We start from the raw sequence: 22,764 nt of genomic DNA on the forward strand, positions 1-22,764 counted from the left end.
AATCCTGTACCATGGACAGATCCATTAAACTGCTGGAACTACTGCACATTTCTCCCTCTGTGTGCAATGCCTCACTGTTGAGAATGGCTTCTTTCTCCCTGTGCTGTACTGCTGCTCTGAGAACTTACTCTAAAACTTTCTTCTGTGCCTGTGCTCAGCAGTGCAGGAACAGTGTGAAGTTTCATCATTTCTTTTGGTTTCTTGGCACAGAGAGTAAGTCCATCTATCTGACTGAACATTACCCAAAGAAAACTTCAGGCTGCTTTAGAAGACACTAACTCTGATAATGCTCAAGTAACTCTATCAAAACTCTAGCACTTCCTTGGCCCTTGTTCAGTTTAATGGATCCCTACTTGAGATCCTGTCCTGCTCCACTCCAGTATTATACTGTGTGTTTATAACCTACTACAGAGAGACAACTCTGAAAGTAAATGTGAAATAAAATACTACCAGTTTCTAAGATAGAACGATTAGGGAGTTCATGGGAACACAGAATTACTATGTCACTGAGCAAATGAAGGAAATCACAAATGACTCAATCTTGAAAGAGGAGAAAGTGTTCTCTGTGATGCAACTAGAGAGGGAGGTGGGGCACCATGCCTGGCATGTTCTAGTACAGAAACCGAGAGGTAAGAAACTCAGTGTCCTGTGTTTGCAGTGACAGATCATCGGTCTGATGAGCATGGTGTGCAGGGACAGGATGGTATAGGGAGAAAGGAAAAGCACCATTACAGCATGGAAGCTATACAGGCTGGGAGGCTGTAGGGAAAGGCAGGAGTCAGAACAGAAAGACCATGTGTGCCAGGCAGAGGGATTGGATTTATCCTATAACAATCAAGACTAAACAGAGGTTTAAGAAAGGTAACGTGATCAATTATGTGCGGTATCCAATGTGTGGGGGTGGCAAGACCAGAGGAAAGAAGCCAGTTAGGAGTCTTTGTTAAAGCCATAGGATTATGGATGAATATTTACTTTTAGATTTCTGTTGATGTTATAAAAATTCAGACAAAAAGTGACTGTTATACCCACGATAGAAGATATACTAAGCTTGGGTATGTGTGTGTGTGTGTGTGTAGTTTTTACATCATTGTTCATTTTTATAGAATGTTTGATTTTTTCCCCCTCAGGGGTAGTCAAACATGGGTATTCTAACTATGGGAAATCAATGCAAACAAAAGTGGTACAACACATGGCAACTTAGATTTTGGATGCTACATAGTGCTTAAGTATATGTACACATACACATAAAATCTGTACAAGGTCATTCTTTTTATTATGATCTTTGCTTCCCTTTGCCTCTGCTCCTTCTTTTCTTCCTTCCTTTCCTTCCATTTCCCCTCTCCCCTCCCTCTTTTAAAGACATCTCTCCCTTAAGGTATTCCCATTCCCAGTGATATCTCATCAAAGGAGCATATGAATAGCTGACATTATGTAACGCTTTGACATTTGGCATTCCCAGGGCATTACCCCACCCCTGACGCAGAATAAGTTGTCAGAGCATGAAATTGGTATTTTTACATATTCTTAATGTACAGATGTCAGTCTGAAAACCATTCACTAGTATTATGATTACATTCTTTGTCTCATCTTCTTTCTATGCCAAGATCTGTTCTTGTGATTTCTTTTCTTTGGGGAGATTCAAAGAGAGAATACAAAACTTTAATAATCCAGTTTACTGATTCTGCCAAAAGGTATAAGTAAACTTTTAAGTCTCTGACCACTTTTGGCAACAATAATTCTGGCACAGGAGTAAGGATGTAACAAGAAGGACCAGATGCAAGCTGGAAATACAATCAGAGGCCCACTTGATGGTGCCAGGCTCTTCAGCATGTTCCAAATCAAAGCTGCTTGTAGTTTACAAATGTGTTACTCTGTGTTAATCACAGAAATGCATGGCCTAGACTTAGGGGAGGAACAGCAGGGCTAAAAATAATAACCATGTAGAAAACTCACTAGGTAAGAACTAGCAGAGATTTAGAGACAGCAGGGCCTGTCTACCTGTCGACATGGCAATGCCACTATCTGATCTCTGACAGATGGGCCTCTAGTGTATTTGAACCCCTCCAGTAATAGACATCTCACCTCTTGAAGTGGTCCATTTCATATTTGGACACCTGGAAAGTACTATCCAGTATCCTTTTCCCTTTTGGTAGCATCACCACCTTTTTGTGTGGATCTACTGCTTATTCTCTGTGAACCCAACAGAATGCTGTGATGGTGTGTTGTTCCTTGGCCCTTAGTCTTCATGTTCACTCCTTGCATTGCCCCAGATTCTCTCCCTGCATTGAAGGTGGGAGTGGCTGCCCATGGGCCCTCAGTCTCAGGCTTCATGTCAGGTGAGTTTAGTGGGTCTGAGCAAGGGGAGACATTTGCAGGAGATGGGGCAGGGTAGGAAAAAGAGAAGTCAAGGAATCCTCTCTTTCTCTAGGGGGGTGATAGTGCCAGATTATGTATGCAGCTACATTTTCTCCATGACTGGGTCCCAACTCTCACTGGACACAGCCACCATTGTCCCAGCTTCCACCAGGTGATACTTGCAATGCCACATTTTCTCCTCTCCCTTTAATGACAATTAGCAGGGGCCTGTGTCTATTCATGATATCTGAGTCATTTCACTGTTCTCAGGAAGGCTTTGGAAGCTCTTGCATCACTGGTGTGTAGCCAATGCATTCCCTTTGCTCAGAAATGTTTCTGTTTTGGGGTTGGATCCTAACTGATAGTGTTTTTTTTTTTTTTTTTTTTTTTTAGAGACAGAAGCTTTATTCTCTAATGTGCATACCGCAAGTTCCTTACACAATCAAGGAAATGGCTTCTCTCTCAGGCATCTCTTTTATCAAAAGAAAATCCGTCCTGTTTAGTCCCACCCTGGGCAGAAGCTGCCCTGAGCAGTGTTCTTAACCCAAAGGCAGGGGAGAGGGCTGGACACACGACCTAACCCCCACAATGCCTAGATGCCCTAGGCCTATCAGGAGCTGTGAGGGGGCACAGCACAGAGCAACGCCCCAAAGGCAATCACACCTCCCCACATCGTCACATGCCAGCCTGGGTGGGCCTTGACAAGCAGGTGGCCAGGGGGTGGCCAGGGCCTGCCAGTCAGGGTCTCAGTGCTCAGCGTCCATGGCATCCAAGTATTTGGCTTCAATGATTCGGGGGAGCAGGTTGTAGCGGATGGGAATCATGGCGATCATGATGAGGGGAAAGATCATCTTCATGTAGGGCAGGCTGCTTACGCCAAAGGCACAGAGCAGCAGCAGCTGCAGGATCTGCAGGCCTGTGAAGTAGTGGATCTTCCTCTGGGGTACGTGCCGGATGTAGTGGGTGGAAGGGTACGAAGTCTGCTCCTTGAGTAGCAGGGCCATGCGCTCAAAGAGCTGGTTGCCGTCGATGGAGGTAAAGGCCATGTAGAGGAAGAGGCCGTAGAGCACCGGCTTGGAGATCCACTGCAGCGGGAAGGGCAGCAGCAGGAGGGAGAAGCCCACCAGGATGCTAGCACCCAGGGTGGTCAGCCGTGTCTCCTTCATGCTCACTATCGTCTCATAAATGTGCCCATTCTCCACTCGCTCCTCCACCAGCGCCAGCAGCCGCACGTGCAGCGGGGAGTGGGGGTAGGCCGCGTGGATCCAGGGCAGCCCGAACAGAGACAGCCCCGTGTTGATGATGGCGATGAGCAGGAGGTCCCAGTGGTAGGCGGTGCCCTTCACCAGCCTGTTCTCTGGAGCATTAGTCAAGCCAGCCACCAGGTTCTGCTCGATGAAGAAGAGCAAGGAGAGCAGGAAGCCGAGGCCCATGGCCCCGCCGATGGCCTCCAGGGACAGCGAGTGCATCTGGGCCATCTCAAACAGGCTCTTGCTGGGGTTGTAGCAGAACTTGCTCATCTTAATTTCCCGGAAGCCGTAGGAGCAGATGAGGGAGAAGAGGAGCACCGAGATGGGCAGGGCGCAGTCTGACAGGATCTCAAGCATATAGGGGTGCAGGTAGGGGCTCTTCTTGAACTGGTAGAGCGTGTAACCCAGCCACAGTGTGCCCAGCATGATGAAGAGGCTGAGCACGGCGGTCTCTCGGCCTGCGTTCTCAGGATGGCTGCCCGCTGACGTCAGCTCCATCGGGCTGGCCAGGAGGCTGGTGTTGAGGCCCAGCAGGCTGACCAGGGAAGTGCTTTCTGCATGGTAGTTCCCAGTGTTAGGGCCATAGTAGTACTTCTGGAAGATTTTGACCATGCCCTTGACAGCATCCAGCACGAATGTGATGGAAATAAACAGGGCAATGATCTCCTCCGTCGACCTCTTGAAGAGACTCATGACCAAGCTGAGGTTGAAGAGGGCATAAAGCGTGAGAAAGAAACTGTTCCACAGGCCCGTCCACGCGTAGAAGGAGTTGAAGTCCAGGTGGTAGTCGTCACAGATGCCCCAGATCACTTGACTCTCCTTTTGTGGCCCTTAAGGTACTGAAGGCAGCACTTTTGTTTCCTTCACTCTCCTGTTCCTCTCAGGGCCTTTGAGCCTCATGGCCTTCAATCTTTCCTTGCATTCTGAGGTCCCTAGTACCAAGCAACCCTGGAACTCTCTGATGAATGTGTTCATATGGACATAGGATGTTGTGTCTTCATGATGTGGTTCTTCCACCACTTGGAACTCATGGCAGAAGATCCATGACTGTTCCTTGAAGATGACAGCTCTCGTGACCAAAAAATCCACTAAAACATGGGCATTTTTCCCAGATAAGGAAAACAGCTTCCTGTGCTGACCATTCACTGTGTGCAGGACACAATGCTAAACATTTAATTTTTCATTGTTTTCATGTTAATAAAGTGAGTGTCATTAGTCCTGTGTTTCAGACAAAGAAACTGAGAGTTGGAGAAGTTGAGCAACTTGCTCTAGATCACATAGCTAGTAAAGGGAGTGACTTAAACAAAGGGTAAATGCTGCTCTGCTCCGCAACTCTCTCCCCTTCCACTACTGCATGTGTTTTAGAAACCAAAGAGACAGCCTGTCTTTCCTTGTTAAAAGGCTCTGATGTGTCCTTCTGATTGTAGAGATGCAATAGGGTGATTGAGGCATTCAGGTAGACACGAATATCAGATTTATGCTAAAAGAGTGAGGGGACTCCCATTTTAAAAAGAATGAAGCAAAGATCAGTGGGCCACAAAGATTTTGGCTTCAATTTACAGAGCACAGCTAACTTAGGGCATTTTGAGGAACCCTCTCAATCAATAAGGAAAGTACAGAAGGGGAAAGGATTTACCCAAAGCCGTACAACAAATTAGGTGAACTGGGAATAAAAATAGATGGACTAGTTTGGGAGAGCCAGACCTGGAGCTAGATTGTCTTCTTCAAATTCCAGCTAAGTCCCTTACAAATTGTGTGACACATTGTAAATTTTTATAAACCTCTCTGCTTTGGCACCTGCCTCTGTTAACTAAGATACTAGCACTTATCACTTAGATAATAATTTTCACTTTGAGTTGCTGTGAAGAGCAAATGAATGAACAACAGAGGTGCTTAGAACAGAGCCTGAATGGATGTGGTATATGTGTTACTGGGGGATGATGATGGTGAAGGCAATGTTATTATTATAAAGGTATCTAACGTTAGCCCCTGGGTTTGTTACAGCTCCTAACATGTGAACCAAGGGCTTGAAATGTTCCTAATGCATCCATGCAGCACATTTTCATCCTCAGTTGGCCTTCTCATGTACCCTGAATCCAAAGGGTGTGTGAATAGAGGGGGACAGTGCACATACATCAAGAGAAACGCAATACCCTGTCTTCATTACAAAGATACCACAAATTGGCCCATGCCAGAAAGGAGAGAACACAGGCTTGGGAACCATTTGCAAGTTGAGCTGTGTCCCTAATACTGTAGGTGACCTTGGGCACGTCCCTTCTGTTCTCTGGACTTCAGTTTGACCCTCCGTAAAATGACTGGGGAGGATTATGATGATGTCTTAGGGGCTCTCTTCCAGCTCTATCATTCTGTGATTCTAAATCCCTTTATAACAAACTCTAGGAGAGGAGCTTTGCTCTTGCAAATGGAGTGTAAAGTTAATCCTGCCTGTGCTGAGGCTAACTAATGTGCGTGTGTGGTTTATCCTACTTCATTAAACCCTGACTCCCCACAGAGCTACACGTAAGGCAGCCCAGGCAGGTAATACTGAAATGTTGCTGAACTGGGTCTCCTAATGGAAAATTATTTTCTCCCACTCTTTCTCAGGTTTATCAACACAAAGCCCATAACTCCCATTTTCCACACTGTTACTTTGCCACATGTGTGGATTCAGGACCCAATCATAGATATGGCAAGTGGGTTTTGATACCTTATTTATCTGTGAGCCCCCTGCCACTCCCCCATGCCGCAGGCAATACAGCCATTTTATTTATGAAGAAACTGAAGCCCAGCAGGTCAGACAACTTGCTAGGATCAGCACAGGGTGTGGTGAGGGATATTGCAGGTGAGAGGGTAATGTCAGAATGCTGGCGTAGCAGTGGGATAAAAGGGAAGCAACTGGGAAACTCTGAGGCAGTGTTCCCAAGTGAGAAACTTCCCCCTTGATCCTTACCTTTTGTAAAGATGCATGCAGAGATACCCAGTCACTTTTCTGTAGTCAATACAGAACAAAATTGGATTGTCTTGGACTTGTTGTTTTCTTTTCTTTTATTGTGAAATATAGTACAGATGTTGCAAATGAATAAAGCAGATGTGTATAGTTTAAAAGTGAAGACTGGTTACCTACCCCACCCCCCCCCCCCCCACAAGCCTCCATTCCATTGAGAAAACATGGTACGATGTTTGGTGAAAAAAAATCAGGATATAAGAAGGCGCCCAGTATCATCCCATTTGTGTGAAGTCAGACACTGCTGAGCTCTGTGTTTGGACAAAGGGGCTTTGCTACTTGCTATCTCCGAGCACTGTACAAACCTGATGCACTCTCTGTTCCTCTACCTTACTGAGGACAGAGCCTATGAGGGCCAACAGACGCACAGGCACTGAATGTTACACCTGAGGCCATCTCGGGAGCATCTCATTCACTCATTTATTCATTCTATTCATTCTTCAGATGCTAGGGGCCTCTGGACTGCGCATGGTAAGAGGTAGAGCACAAAGATATCTCATATGGATCCTGAACCAGAGGAGAAAGAAAGGCTGGAATGAATGGAGCTTGAAAGGAAGGGGAGACCATCAGGGCCTTGGACATGTCAGGACTCATCCACGTCGTTCTCCGAAAGAGAGTAAGATGGAAAATGACCCCCTGTGAGGAGTAGTCATCTCCAGATGGATTACCCAACCTTCATATCTGTTCTCAAAAGTCAACTACAAGGTCATTTTATGTGCAATCAGATGAATCCCAAAAGGGTTAGGAATTAAGTTCCAGGATGTCAAAGAGGAAGGACCCTCCACATTGCTGGGTCTGATGACCTTGTTTTGTGACTGAAGAGGTCCAGAGTTCTTACTTTTCCAATTTGAGGATAGCTTGAGCGGAATCCAGGACGTCAATGCCCCTCCCCAGCCTGTTCTCTTCCACTACCCAAATATGAACACGAGTATTTTCCAAGGTGAGTTTTTAGAATCATGAGTATTTATGATCATGAAATCATGAAGAAAGAAAACATAAAAGGTGGCCTTCCCTAGTGGCGCAGCGGGTTAAAGCACAGCACTGAGAAGCTTGAGCCATTTCCTCATGAGTTTGATCCCCGCCTGCCCCGGAGGAGATCCACATGGCATGGCAGACCTCTCCTTACCCGTCTGCTGCTCCCCTCAGCGGTGTACTTCGTCGATCTGCCTGTTCTGCTCCCCACTCTGTCCCTGGTGAATCCTCTCATCCTCCACATCTCTGGCCTGTACCCCAGTTCTGTATGCATAAATAAATAAATCTTTAAAAAAAAAAAGAAAACATAAAAGGTGATGAAATCATGAAGAAAGAGAACATAAAAGAAAATAAAAGGGGAAAAAGATCTTAGTGGTAATCATTCTAGTTGAGTGGGTACCTAACTAGGCTGATCATCTAATCATCTGAGGAGCTTGTCTGAAAAAAATAGAGATTCTAGGACCCCAGCTCCAGAGAAAGGACTTTAGTAGGACTAGGATTCAGTAGATTGGACATTGCATTTTTAAAAAGACTTCCAGTTGTTTCTGGCGGCAATAGGCCTACACAATTCACCACTTGAAAAAAAGGGAAACTGAGGCAGACAGATTGTGCAAGGTCACCTCTCATTTTGCCACAAACTCCTCAATTGTCCAGGAGAAAACTAGACAGGCTGCATAGATAAGAACCTTGATATATTAATAGTGTTTTCCCCCAATATTGTTTTTGTGGTTGACACGTTTATTTTTTGAAGCAGCTTAAAAGATTCCTAGCCACGCTGGAAGGCACGCAGATCTGTACAGTGTTTACAATGACTTTGTTGTTCATTAAACAAATTTACCCAGACTAACCCAACATGAAAGAAATCATCTTGTTTACAGTGAGATCCTCACAAAAATACGTGTAGCAAAGACAGACAAACACACATAAACCTGGATTGCCGAGTGGGACATGATTTGCGGCTGCATCCAATTTTTCTCATTAGAACTTGTTTTATTTGAACATGACTCAGTACCCCGTGTAAATGCGAAGTTGTTAATCTTATTACTATATGGAAAACAAATTAATTAGTATGCATGCTCTTGGAGATGAGTTGTAAGGTTGGTATTGGAAAGATTAGGAAAACACACTCATTACTCCAAATGATATCTGATATACACGTCTGACTTCCACTTTAAGATCGGTTCCAATATATGGGCAACAAATACAGCTAATAAAAATCAAACTCTTGTGCTCAGCCTCTTAATGTTGGAGTTGGCCAGATTCATACATTTTGGCCTTCTTTGTTTTAAAACAAAGGTCACTGTGATGTGGAACTGCTTATCACTGTCCCTCACCCCAGGCTCTGGAGGCATTTTCTCAGGTTCCAGCTCCCACCCTTGACCCAGCCTAGTGGACAGTGAGCTTCTCTTTCTATTACAAGACCACCGCATTGATGCGCTCCTCGCTGTGCATGTTCTACCTCCTTTTAGTGGTTATAATGAGCACATCTCATTTTTCCAGAGGGATAGTGAGTAGTCTCCTTGAGGCCAGAGGCTGTGTTTCCTTTTTTTTTTTTAAAGATGTATTTATTTATGCATGCAAGAACTGGGGTATAGAGTAGAAGTGTAGGACAGGAAAAAGATTCACCAGAGACAGAGTGGGGAACAGGACAGGCAGGTCAACTGAAATACACTGCTGAGGGGAGCAGCTGGTGAGACAGGCGAGGTCTGCTGGGCCATGTAGGTCTCCTGGCGGACTGGGGATCAAACTTGTACTGCAGTAGCCAGCAATAGGTTGATAGCACTGTCTTTCACCCCTGCACCACCAGGGAGACCCCAGAGGCTGTATTTCCAATAGGAGTTTCAAATGCTGTTGACTAGAATGCCATTCTATAGGGAAAAAAAAAAAAAACACACAGAAAATGAGGACACTCTTTTGGTGCCAATGTAGAGCAATCACCAAGATACAGTAAATGGACACCTACGGATGACTTCTGAAAGCAAACTGGTGATAATGATTACCAAATTCTCAGAAAGGGGAACTGGGGACAGAAGTGGAAAGAGACATTTCCTCAGGTCGCTTCTTTACCTTTTGAATTTGATTCATACTTAGTCATTTGAAAACTTAGTCAAAAAAAAAATATATATATGACAAATTAAATTTTAAAATAAAATCTAACGCCTCCCTAGTAGTACAAGGGGTTAAAATGCAGCACTATGAAGCTATCTGCAGCCACTGCAGCCCAGGTTCGATATCCAGCCAGGGAGGTGACCCACATGGTGTGGCAGACTTGTCTTGCCCACTGCTCCCCTCAGCAGTGTATTTCGGTCGATCTGCCTGTTCTGCTCCCCACTCTGTCTCAGGTGAATCCTTTCACCTCCCGCACCTCTGATCTGTACCCCCGTTCTTGTTTGCATAAATAAATAAATCTTAAAATAAATAAAGATAAAACCAGTAAATAAATAAAGATAAAACAAATAAAGATAAAATAACTAAGGATAAAAATCACTAAAATGGAAAGATTTACTTAAAAAAAAAAATAAAACAGGGTCCTCCCTGGTGGCGCAGTGGATTAAAGCACTGCACTAAGAAGCTTAAGCCAATTCCTCATGAGTTCGATCCCCGCCTGTCCCGGAGGAGATCCACATGGCGCCGCAGACCTCTCCTGACCTGCCCACCGCTCCCCTCAGCAGTGTGCTTCCTCGATCTGCCTGTTCTGCTCCGGTGAATCCTCTCACCCTCCGCATCTCTGGCCTGTACCCCAGTTCTGTATGCATAAATAAATAAATCTTTTTTTTCAATTAACCTATTTTAATTTTATTCCAAGTTATCAGACTTATTTCAACAGGGAACTCCAAGATAAAATAAGTAAATAAACCCATGAGGTATCCAAAATATCCCAAATGATTGACCATGAGATCCTTTTTTAAATGCTGACTTATTACTATCTCACAGAACACAAGTGACACACTAAAGTGCTCCAGGTAACATTTCAAGCCAGAAAGTGTAAAAGATTGTGGATACTGGTGTACTGCCAACTCCAAGAATGTACCTGCGAAGTCCTCTCTCTTCACTGCATCTCCATCTCCTTGTCTTTAAACTAAGCCAGCTGTTTGAAGCTCACAGATTTAACAGTGGTGTTTGTGTACAGAGTAGACATCGGAGGCAAGGATGTCTAAGACACTTGTTTTAAAAAGGTAAAAGTTGTACCTGTATTTTGCCTCTCTGAAAATTCCAGAGATAAAATTAAAAAAAAAGAAAAGAAAAGAAAACACCAAGAATATTATTGGAGGTTATAAGAAACCAAAGCCATCATTTTGGGGTCACTACAGCTATGGATATTGCCTGTCTTGGTGCTCAGTGTGCAACCTTGGCAGAACCCTGAGTCTGTTTCTTTAGCTATAAAATGGGGATAGTGACTGCTTTGCTCCTTTCCTGAAATCCTGGTAAAGGTATTTAGTGTATGGCAGCAACAGAAATAAGAGGATAGAGACAAGACCAGCTTTGTTACACCACTTATTTAACAAGTAAAAATGTTGCTTTTCAAGTCATCTTTCATTAGGTTTCTCTTATTTGTGGTGAAAGCATCATTTCCATCCATTATTGGAGACAAAATGGGAAAAAGTCTCTTTCAAAGTCATTTGTCTATATATCAATATCTATACCTAGATTCAGGGATTTTAGGAAATAATAAATCAGGACAAAGTGTGCACCCAGAGAGTGTTTGTAATAGTGAAAAGCTGAGTCCTTCTAAGTATATGGTACTAGGGAATGCTATCAATATATCCACTTATAAGGGTATTAAGCAGCTATTGAAATAATTACTAAAATACCTTTTAAATGATAATTACAAAGTCCATGTGGTATTATGATGATAAACTGTTAAGTGAGAAAGCTGAATTCAAAGCTCTAATGGCACTAATAAATTTTCTGTGTAAATTTTTCTAGCATATAAGTAAAGAGAAAAAGATGTTGAGCAGTTCATTTGTTAGGGAGGTAGGATTATGGATAATTTTCTTTATTATCATAACATTGTGAACTAAATAAAAACCTGGAAAGAAATATAATGAAAGCAAAAGAGACATTTTGTTGTATCTTAGTAAATCCTTTCACTGAAGAAAGGGATTAAATGTGGCTTACCACAGCAAATCATAAAATAGACCTACATATTGCTATTCTTCTAGGCCCTCCTATCCTTCTGAGAATAAATTAAAATATAAGCACCAATTTAAAATTTTTTTAAATGTTTGAATTTAGGATTTCCTCATCAATCTATATAAGACTTAAAAAGAGTTATTCTTTTTTTTTTTTTCCTTTGGATTAAAAGTTTCCTTGGCTGAGTTCCCTATTCTTCCCCCTGGTGGCTCATGAGCCCATTCCTAGATGCATTTCTCAACCCCCAACCAGACAGCAGCAGGTAAGGTCCACTTCCATCGGGGATCGCAACTGGTCCTGCTTTGTGAAATAAGCATATTAGCTTCTCTCCAGGCTGCAACCTTGCTCTGTGTTAGGATGCTTTGAAGCTCGTGTGTAAGATGACAAGAAGATGCATTGCATGTCCTTCAAAGCTGCCTTCAGTTGGAGAACACACGGAGTAGAAGCAAGGTGAGGGTGAGGGTGCAGAGGAAGAGGATTGGCTTTCAGGGGAGCAGCATAGTGTTAGCAGTTAAGAAATTTGGTTGTGAAGTCAAAACTGGCTTTCACCTCTACCTCTGCCATGTCCTGTGAGGTCCCAGGCAAGTCTTGGGTCTCTGAATCTTAGAGTTGAAGCTTCACTCAGCTCATCATGAGAAGGTCTATAAAACACAGTGTCTGGTAGTAGTAGTAAGCATCCAGAAAGGCCCTTAGTCTCTTCAGTTCCACCCTTCCCACTAACTGGCTTTACTCTCTTTGGCAATTTTCTTCTCTGACCTCTTATTGTCTCCATCTAGCAAGTGGGACAAGGAGACTCAATGGTCTCCCAGCACCGTCTATTGGATGATGGTTCATAGTGGTGCTGGTAGCAATGTCCCTTCAAGGACAGATTTATGTGGGCATCTGTAGTCCATGTGGGTTCCAGAAATTTTGTGCACAAGGGAATCTCAGCCCCATATTCCTGCTCTTACTTTACTCCTAAATGTGTTTCCTCCAGGACTATCCCTTCCAGCTGAGATGATTCATCCTGTGACAAAGGGAAGATGTTGAAACTCCTCCCACTCTGGCTGAACAGATATTTGCATAGGAACCTTCACTGTGCCATCTTGTTTGTTCCTTCTCAAGGAAGGACAATGACCACCCCTCTCGCCACCACCACCACAAAAATCTAGAAGTAGGACCAGTGGACAGAAGCCACATGGAAGCTGAGATGAGCTCAGTGTTCGTCAATGCTAAGGGCTGGTGAGCTCACCATCTGTGGAGGGCTTCAATTTAATAAGGTCTATTACCCCAAGTCTCTGTGGTATTAGTGAAATATTTACTGACTTATTATTATTTATAATTAATAATATATTAATTGATAAACCATTGGTTGTACCATCTTAGAGTAGAGGCTCTGACCTATTCTAGATTTCTTCATATGAGCAATCACAGTAGACAAATTAGGTGCTGCAGAATCAAACAGATCACATGATCTGTATTTTCTAAATCTTCTTTCCCATAAAGTGAAATTCTTTCCACAACATATAGTATGTGCAGGTTGTGTGTGGGGGGGTGGTAGGGGAGGAGGGTGCACACGTGTACTTCAGAATGCACTGTTGATTGCAAGTATGTCTTTTTATTTTCCCTGTAGGCTCTGAGGTTTTCTTCCCATTTCAGCTCTGCCAACCTGTGTTTTTTCTCAACAATTCTAGATACAACAATGTCTTTGTAGAAGTTTAACAGCAGTATCATGATAGTTGTTAACCCGTGGCTCATAGATGTGCTTGACTTGAATTTCTTGTTCTTTGCTTTCTTTCTTGCAGTGCTGGCAGAGGACACTTTGAAAAGAACCACACAGCTTCCAACACGAGTACTATGAGCTGCTACCTCTACAAACCTTCACTCATATATCTCCTGTCAAATGTGTGACCATTGGCTACTCTACCAAAGAAGGAGAAGAAATATATATGGTCAATCAAAACAGTATTGGGGAACTTTAAACAGTATTGGGGAACCTGAACTCATCCTACTTCAGTTACTTCATGAGCTATTGCATCATTTGTTCCCCACAACAGTCCTGGGAGTAGGTTGAGTGGGTGGCAATTATTCTTGTTACAGATTAGCATATCATATCAAGGGTGAGGGAGCAGAGAGGTAAAGTCACAAACCTAGGATGTGGGAAAGCAAGAGCTTCACATGCTCTTTTAAGACAAGTGGACATTGCTACAGTAGTGACAGAAGTATTAGCAGAATTGGGGGACCCCATTCTGCTCCCTTGAGTAACTATAGGCATGATACAGACACAAAAGCAGGTGGCAGTGACTTCCACTTATTTAGAGGGACTCAACAAGAAAATGTGTTTTGCAATGCTCAGAAGAAAGTTTATATGCTCCATGGTTGCCAACAGGGAGTAAAGGGTAGAAAGGGTAGGTAATCCAAATTTTATGATTTCTCTGAAGCAATTCTTGTATCTCCTTGGTCATTCTCATAGGTCTCATAGGTATCTCATTGTGGTTTTGATTTGCATTTCTCTGATGATAAGTGATGATGAGCATTTTTTTCATGTGCCAGTTAGCTGTCTACATGTCTTCTTTGGAAAAGTCTCTACTTAGCTCTTCTGCTTATTGCTGGACAGTCATGCAAAAGAATGAAGCTAGACTAGAATCACATACCACACAGAAATTAACTCAAAATAGAATAAATACATGGTCTGAAATGATAAGATACATAAAAGAAAATAGGCAGACCATTCTGACACATTAGCTTCAAGGATATCTTTGGAAAATTGACAATAACAAGGGAAATAGAAGCACAAATAAAAATGGGATTACATCAAACTGAAAATGTCAAAACTGTCATTAAACACAAGGATACCCTGCTTCATGGGAAAAACATTTGTACATTGTACATCTGACACAAGGGTTCATATCCAAGATCCACAAAGGACTTACACAACTTACCAAACCTTTGGCATGTAGCATCCTTCTCCCCACATTTTCCTGCTAGACCTAAGTAAAATACCACCTCCCTTCAAAAAACCCTCATTTCCTCTTAGCAGGAAAGGACTCCTTCTAATTTCCTTGTTACATTTAATGGCCAGCCTGGCCTTGTATTATAGTCTCATCTCTCTAACTGTGAGCAACTCAAGAGCAGGAGAATTCTCATGTCTCTCCAGGACTAACCACTAGGCTCTCTTTTCTGAATAGAACTGAATAAGAACTGTGAGAAGAAATAGCGTTTCTTTGGTCAAGTTGGGGTACAATGGAAATGGTTTGCAAACAGGGTTTTCAGTCCTGGCGATTGGGTACTGCCACCCTGAAAAGCTCCAGCTCACCTAGGTTGCTGGACAGGTACAGTGTTAGTAAGGGGATAGGATTGAGCGAATCACAGCATTTAGTGCTTGTCTTAGAGAAGTTTTAAAGCCAGTGTTTGTTTCTCAGTGGATGGTTCATCTCTTTTCTGCATCTGATTCACCTGGTGAAGTTATTAAATATTTGGGTTCCAGGTGGTATGGGGGCCACCAAATCAAGCTCATCCTGGGGACCTGGGTGTGATTCTTCTCACACCAAAGTTCAGAAGCTACTCATTATAGGGGAACAGAATGACCAGTTCCAGGAAGAACTAGGGTCTCAGACGTGGAACCCTGCCTACAGGAGTGCATAGATGAGCAAGGGTGGTGAGGACCAGACACAAATATCCTACTCCTAACACACAGAGAAACAAGAGAGAGAGCGCTCAGGACTGTGTGCCCTGAGCAGTGAATGGTGGTCTCCAGCAATAAATAGCCTGGGAGGATTTACTAATATACCTGAGAAGCATCCCAGGTGGTAGTTTTTTGTTGTTGTTCCATGCTGAGAATTTTCATGAATATTGAAAACTCCCTAAGGCAGAAAGAAGGTAGACAACTGATAGAAATGAACTTTCTTTTGTTTTCCTCTTCTGCAAGACCCTTCTCTTTGACACTTGGGGATCACTCCCTCCATCTGGTAATGGGGCAATGGCTGCAGTTACTGCTCTAGCAATTCTAAGAGAAGTGAGGCAGGGGTTTACCCCCCTTGTAGACTCCTTCCTTTGCCCACCTATGCAAAGCACTGTGAGTTCCTTCCCTGAGAAGCACTTGCCACAGCTACCACTCCCCAAGCCCTTAAATAGCCCTTTCCATAGCATTTTGGTTGACATCATTGCCTTACCTGCAAATTGGGAATATTAACCATTTTTTAAATTTCCTTATTTATCTAGAAAAGTATGACTCTTCTTTCAACACTCACCTAGGTTGCTCTTCAGGAGAGGTCTCCCCACTTCCTTCTTTCCAGAATCTTTCTTGAGCACCCTGCTCCATCTTCTCACAGTTTCTTCTGCTTGTACCCTACTGAAATTCTTATTGTCTAAGTAGTCTCCCCTTCAGTCAGAGCCCAGATTCCTGGAGTGACATTATACCCTGGCACCTGACATAGGGCTGTGCACCCCTTTCTTTCTAGGGTGCCAGGGACGGCTAATGGCTGCTAGGTAGCAGCTCAAGTCTCTGTAAATATTCTTGTCCTCCTGGGACTGGACTGGCCCATGAGGCTAATGGGGCAGGGAACCCCAGGGCTTTCAAGCATGAAATTCCCCCACTGTGTCTGGAGAAAGAGTGGAAGGCTCTCCACTTGGACTTTGAGGTCCTGCACTGGGAAGTACCCTGCTCCTCCTCCCCTTCCCCCTTTCTAGTAAATAACTTCCTCCTGGGTGGCCAGAACGATTTTAGGGGTCGAGCCTTCTTCTGGGCCTTCCAAACTGCCTGGCTGGTGCAACTCAGGCACCTGAGGACATAGAGTGCCTGGGACAGAGGAAATGGAGGAACCAAGCCAAACGGGTTTTGGTGAAAGGAGTTGGGACAAAACCTAGCTCTGAGCTTAATTAAAAAGACTGCTTAATCCCTCCCACAACAAATGCAGAATGCCCACAAAGGAGAACCAGGATGCCAGGAAGCCCCAAACCTTATGAACCAGCACTTCGGCCTGTGCAGGGCAGCTCCGCTATGATCTGATACAATGACTATTGTTGAAGAAGGCTGTTTTTCCATGTTTTTGTATCCTTTTCTTCCCATTTTCTTTTGCTACCTAATTTCATGCATCAGAGGTCAAAAGACAAAAGGTCAGGGCTGATTTAGAGGCAGCAAACTCCCAACCACCAGGAACGTGTGTCCAAAAGAGTGCTTTGAGGCACCGCCTGCAGACACTGGCAGGTTTTCATCCCCGCCTAATTCTCTTTTGTCACTTCATGGGATACAAGAGTCTAAGGGCAAATTGCATGAGAAATGAGACACCAACTGCTGTACCAGACTAGGGAAAAAAAAAAAAACACTCTTTCAATTCACCAAACTGTTTTCATTTTACACCTTGTTTGTAAGAATTTGTTTCTAACAAGCTTATCTGTGAACTCAACCTGCCTATGCACAGAACCCTACACATGCACATTGTGTGTGTATGTATATGTGTGTGTGTACATAACAGCTGATACTCCTCGATTGTTTTCCTAGGAGAACATATAAAGATCTCTCAAGAAAACTGCCAATGTGTCCTAAAAATAGCTTTCATTGGAAGTTTAGCATGAATAATTTAGTATGATTCTTTTAGTATGGATTTATGAATATTTTGCTCCAAGACCTCAAGCCTTTTCAATGCCCCATTTCAGACTCCTAGTAATAGTGGGTTGCTAGGGTCTCCTTAGATGTTAGCAGACATGTATTTATGTGTTTATATGGAGAATACAGGGTCATCAGACAAACAGGGTAAATGATTTTCTTGTCCTGTGCTCAAAAATGCCTCATACTGACTTGATTCTCATCTGACTGAAACTAAATTAGGGGACAGCTTTCATCTTTCTTCTGTAGACAATTTTTAGTTGATTTGGCATTCAGTGTCTGAAGATCTGGCCCCCACCTCCATTATGAAGTAATGCAGAAGTTAAATACTTTGGGGAGTATCTCTGGTGATTGCCAGACACTGGGGCAGATTACAGGGCTCACCTCCAAGACCCCTTGGATCCAAGCCCAGCTCCTCTTCTCTATTTTGCTCTGGACTGAATCCTAGAGGAAGCCACCAATAAATAACTGGTCAAGTTGCTAAATGCAGATAACCAGCAAATCGGGAAGATTTTTAGAGCACATATTTCAGGCATGTTCTCAAATCCAGGCTTTATATCCTGCAGCTCCCTTTTCTCCTTAAAAGTTTTTCCCTCAAAAGAAAAAAAAAATCAGCCTACAACTTGCTATGAGCCTGAGGTATTCGCTTGGTGATTTGCAAGGTCACGTTACAGGATCCAGGGAAAGTGCCCCAACCCTGCTGTGATCCTGTGCCATTGCTCTGAACTTATTACAGAAAAATGGAGAGTGGAGTAAGCGAGAACATTGAAGGGCCTACTTACAGGCACGCTGCACTTCTGTTTAACATTCTGATCTGCATCCCAAAACTAAAAGAATCGTTTAACCTGTGCACTCACTCAAAATCACTTGTGAAGTAGGTTCCTTTATGTTCCACCACTTCATGGAATCAAATTATATCACATTAAAATGTTATTAGTTTAAAATATATTAAATAAATGTAAGTCTGGTTCACAGCATGAATATTTAAAGCTCACATTATGTGGAGAAATATCAGTAGAAAAAGGGGAGGGGAGAGCTAACATTTCTTCATATAAATATTGACAGAAGAAAGATCCTATATAAACTTTTCTTTAGCTACTAGGATTTTGTTACTTACAAACTGTGGATTTGTTAAATTTATAAAGAAGGGTGAAGAGAAATAAGCTGGATTACACTCGTTTTCAATGTGAAACAATCAGAGTGTCCGTAAATCTTTTCAATGCTGTGTTTTGGATTCCTAGGTAATAGTGGATTGCTGCGGTACCTTTGCAAATTTTATATACAACTGACTGCTTGTTTTCCATATTCATATATTTGGGATGAACATCGGAAGAGTGAAATTTTATCTCAAAATTCTCTAAGAGTTGCTTTCTAATGGCACCTCTGTGCATATGTATATGGCATACACTTGATGTCTGCCCTGTGTACCTGTACGCTGGAAACCAGTCGTGGAACTGAATTGAATTACTGAATTTGAGTTGAAATGAACCCATCCAAACGACTCAGGTCTGCGCTCTTTCAGGCATCTCTCAATAACACTTTTAATTAAAATAAGAAAGGCAGTAAAGTAAAACAACAATAGCAATAACCCACCATGATCACCAGGTCCCCCAAACACCGTCCCATCTTATTTTCCTGCGCTCCCCGAGTATTTCTGGGTGGCGAGCCGTTAGCACATGGTGCCTCAGCGAACCAGCATCAAAAGCTCGAAGGCTTTTAGGCTTACAGGATCCCCCTGGCAGCAAAAATGGGTGACTTGACATAAGCCAACCCTCAGCCCCTTTCCGCCATGGGGGCGGTTTGAAAACCTGCCGCCGAAAGAAGATTTCGTTGCGCGCTTTTTCGCCCTCTGCGCCCCGGGAGTTGCCAGTGGAGAGGCGCCACCATCCACCCGGGTGCCGCCCCTAGGGAAGCCCCAAACTAATTTCGCGAGGGACCTACTCGCCGACACTCGGCGTCCACTCTCAATCCTGACACCACCCAGGACAAGCAAACCAAGCGGGGCGGGGCTGGGTATTAGGGACGCCGCCTGCCAAAGGTGCGGTGACACGTGCTGCGCGAACCCCAAATCCTGCGAGTCCAGCTGTGACTTCGGCGGCTCCCAGAAGTGGGCCCCAGCTTTAGGGCGGGGCCTCCTCGCTTCTTGCTGGACGTTGGCCCCCACCCTCCACCACGCGGGCTTCTGCCCACAGCCGCAAGGCTAGAGTGGTTTTTTGGCAGGTTTTCTCAGGTTTCGCACACAGGCAGGCCCAGAGGCGGACAACTGCGGCCCAACCTTGGCTGGATCTCGGGCTGGTAGTATTGGGAGGCGCCGGACAGAAAGCGAGTCCCAGTCCCAGCGTCAAAAGCCCTGGAGTTCTTGGGTGTTTCCTGAACAAGAAGAGGCCGACGCTAGGCTCTTCGCCTCCCGACGTCGACCTCCGTCTCCCTAAACTGCTGTGTCTTGGCTGGAGGCAAAGCTTGCGGCCGTGCCAGGGCTAGCCTCTTCGGCAGCCTCTTCTGTCAATCTCTGTTCTCGATTTCTGCTTTCTCCCTTTTATCAACAGTCAGAGCGCGAATGGGCCCAGTAGGATCCGCACTAGTCCCTTTCCTGGGCCTCCAATCTGCTTTCCCCATAGTCTCGTCGCTCCCTGGCCACATTTCTCTATAGATTCTCCCCGCGTTTCCTTGCCGATTTAGTAAGCGAGTCTTTCAGTCGTTCTAAAATTCCCTCTTTTCCTCCCTGAAGTAGCATTAAAGAAATCCAGGGGTATCGAGCTTGGAGAAGTTCCGACAACGTGAACGGAAAGAAAGCCTTATTCTTTCCTTGGAACATTTCCGGTCACTCCAGTTTGGCTTCCCCTTGAGATGGTGCCCCTCTGGTTCCGCCAAGCAGGCCGCTGCTACCAATGCGCCTGCTCGCTCTCTAGCTGTGTATGCCTATCGCTAGAGTGTAGACTTAAGATCTATCTATGGTGGCAGCTCTTCAAACCGAAAGCTCAGCGGAGCCGAGTTTCTGGGATTCTAGGGCTGCGGACAAGTCAGACGAGGGATCCCTAAGCCGGGGTCCCTAAGCCGATTTGCGCCTACACTCCATGCGGCCCAGCCCCCCTTGCCCAGCATCTCTTAAACCCGCAGTGTCAATTCCGCGTCCTCCGAAAAGGTTTGCCACCTGCTCAGCGGCGGGAAGCGACCCCTCGGTCCAACGTTTCGGAAGTCGGAGAGGTCGGAAGCACGCTGCCCCAGCGCAAGGAGGGCGTCGACGCAACTAGGGAACCGCGCTGAGGCCAGGGTGCCTCTCGAGGGGGGGGGGTTGTCTGTGCATTCTGACCCAGACACTATGGGCTCGCCGGGTTATGACTGGGGCGGGCGCCCCCTCGGGAACGCGCGTTTGTTTCACCACGGTTTGGAGCGTTCAGAGTACGACCCCGCTACGCCAGGGTCAGGTATTTCCGAACCTGACGAACCCACCGGTCGTGATGCTTGGCCTAATCCTCCGCTCTTCCTGGCTACGGGTGGGAACCGAGTAGGGGCCGGTGCCCCTCCCGAATCCAAAAGCCCCACACCGCGCACAAAAGCCTGGCACAAACACAAAAACTAAAACCAACACAGGAAACGAGAAATCCAATCTGCATACAAACTCAAGACTCATAAAAACAAGATCAAAATCGAAAAGAAAAAACGCACATCCACGCACAATTCACCTAAGGCAAAACACAAACGACACCCACTAACATGACTTCAAAACACCGCGCATAGGGAACAGGCTTCCAAGCGACACACAAGAAAAAGCCAACGTACAAGGACAAAGTCCACAAATCACACAAAGTCACAACACACATGCTAAAACCCATCCCCCCAAAAAATCCCAAGACTCACTGAGCAAAATCCGCTAAAATGAAATCCACGAAAAAACAACACGCAAAACACCCGAAACAAAAGACCATTTCATAGATAATGAGAACTCACAGAAAACAAAAAACAAACCCTCTAAACGGGGAAACTGAAAAAAAAAAAAAAATCCAAGCAAACAACCCAACAACTCCCGCCCCCAGCCTGGGGTGAAATGTCAGTTCCGAGAGGGCTTTTGATCTCACGGCGCCGACAGGCCGCTGCTCCGCGGCGCAGCCTACCCGCGCGGGCTAGGCGGGAGGGCGGGAAGCCAGGGCTGAGGCCCCGCAACGCCATAGTCGGGCGCTCAGAGACGGCCAAAAATCAGAACGCCCGGCCGGAGACCCAGACCTGAAGGCTGCAGAAAAGAGGCGGTGCAGGGGGACTGAACAGACTACTTGGTGGGGGGGCGGGGGGGGCCGCCGGAGAAGCCACAGCCACGTTTCCGATTGTGGCAAAATCGGCTCAGCGGATAAGCGTTGTCCGGTTCCCGCTGCGCTCCCCAACCCACCCCCGCCTTTCCTTGAGTTCTGGGCTCTTCCCGCTAAGTTCCGTCCCAGCCTCGTGACCACCCCTTCCAAAAAACAAACAACACTTTTGCGGAGGGCGATTCACTTTTTGAAACTGCCATTGTCCGGCCGGCCAAGAGTGCTCCTGTGGAGCGCTCCCCCGCCCTGGAGAACCTTCTCCCTACGACCACTCCGCTGCGGGGCCTCAAGGGTTTCCCGCAGCCTGGCCAAGCAGCTGGACTCAGGAATGGGGAGGAGGGGGCATGGTGGGGGGAGGGAGGCAAGTCTTGAGTCTGGGCTGAAGAGAGGGCTGGACGTGTCACACCTCTGCCCGGTCTCTCTCGGGCTTATTTCTCCTCCAGAATCAAGTCCTGGGGCTCCGAGGCCAAGCAACGTCTCAGGGTTTGAGGGCTAAAAGATTCCACTTATGGGTCGTGGTAAGGTGTCCGGGACTCTTGCCAATCTCTGGGACATCCTAAGGTGGTTCTTTTCTGCCCCGCTGCTTGAAAGTGGAGGCCCAGACCTTTATCTCCAGCTTTTCACAGCTTAATCTCTTTACTACGGGCCTGAATGAGATCTGTTTTGGGGGGGAGCACTGGTACCAAAAGGCCGAATGGGACATGGGGACTTTCGAGTTCTGGCACTGCCCCCAAAGTCAGGGACCTAGCAGTAATTTTAGGACTGCAGCTTGGTGTGGAAGGGTAAGGCGGCTGTAGCTCTGCAGCGGGCGCCGCCCTAGAGGTGAATCTTAGGCAACTGGACTGCTCCTCCGTGCCTAACAAAACTGCTTGCCTTTACAGTCCCTTCAAAAGCACAGGCTTGGCAAAATGGTTTATTTCTTTAAAAACAAAATCCCGGCCTGCACCCACCTAGTCGGCGGTGTTTGCGGCTAGAGGCGTCACCTGTCGGGCGCCCCGCACAGAGCGCCAGAACACCAAGGCACAGGGATTTGCAGAGTGCAGGACTTCTGGCTCGTCTTCCGTCGGCCGGTTCCCGTAGGCGCGCGGGCTAACGCGGAGCTCGGTCGAAGCCTTCCTTCCCTCCCCCCAACTCCCTATAAAAGTCCAGGGCGGCGCGGCGGCTGCA

The 22,764-nt window shown here is 45.5% G+C and overlaps 1 protein-coding gene across 1 annotated transcript; it reads right to left on the bottom strand.

Annotated features, from left to right (window-relative positions):
* Nucleotides 1-3,101: 3,101 nt before the first annotated feature.
* Nucleotides 3,102-4,415, bottom strand: LOC101632477 (sodium bicarbonate transporter-like protein 11). The gene has a single exon (XM_012721293.1). It carries the CDS (start codon nt 4,296-4,298, stop codon nt 3,102-3,104), a length of 1,197 nt encoding a protein of 398 aa, XP_012576747.1. The 5' UTR covers nt 4,299-4,415.
* Between the last annotated feature and the right edge of the window lie 18,349 nt (nt 4,416-22,764).

The sequence above is a fragment of the Condylura cristata genome, unplaced genomic scaffold (genome assembly GCF_000260355.1).
Source record: "Condylura cristata isolate star-nosed mole 26May11 unplaced genomic scaffold, ConCri1.0 scaffold00006, whole genome shotgun sequence".
NCBI lineage: Eukaryota > Metazoa > Chordata > Mammalia > Eulipotyphla > Talpidae > Condylura > Condylura cristata.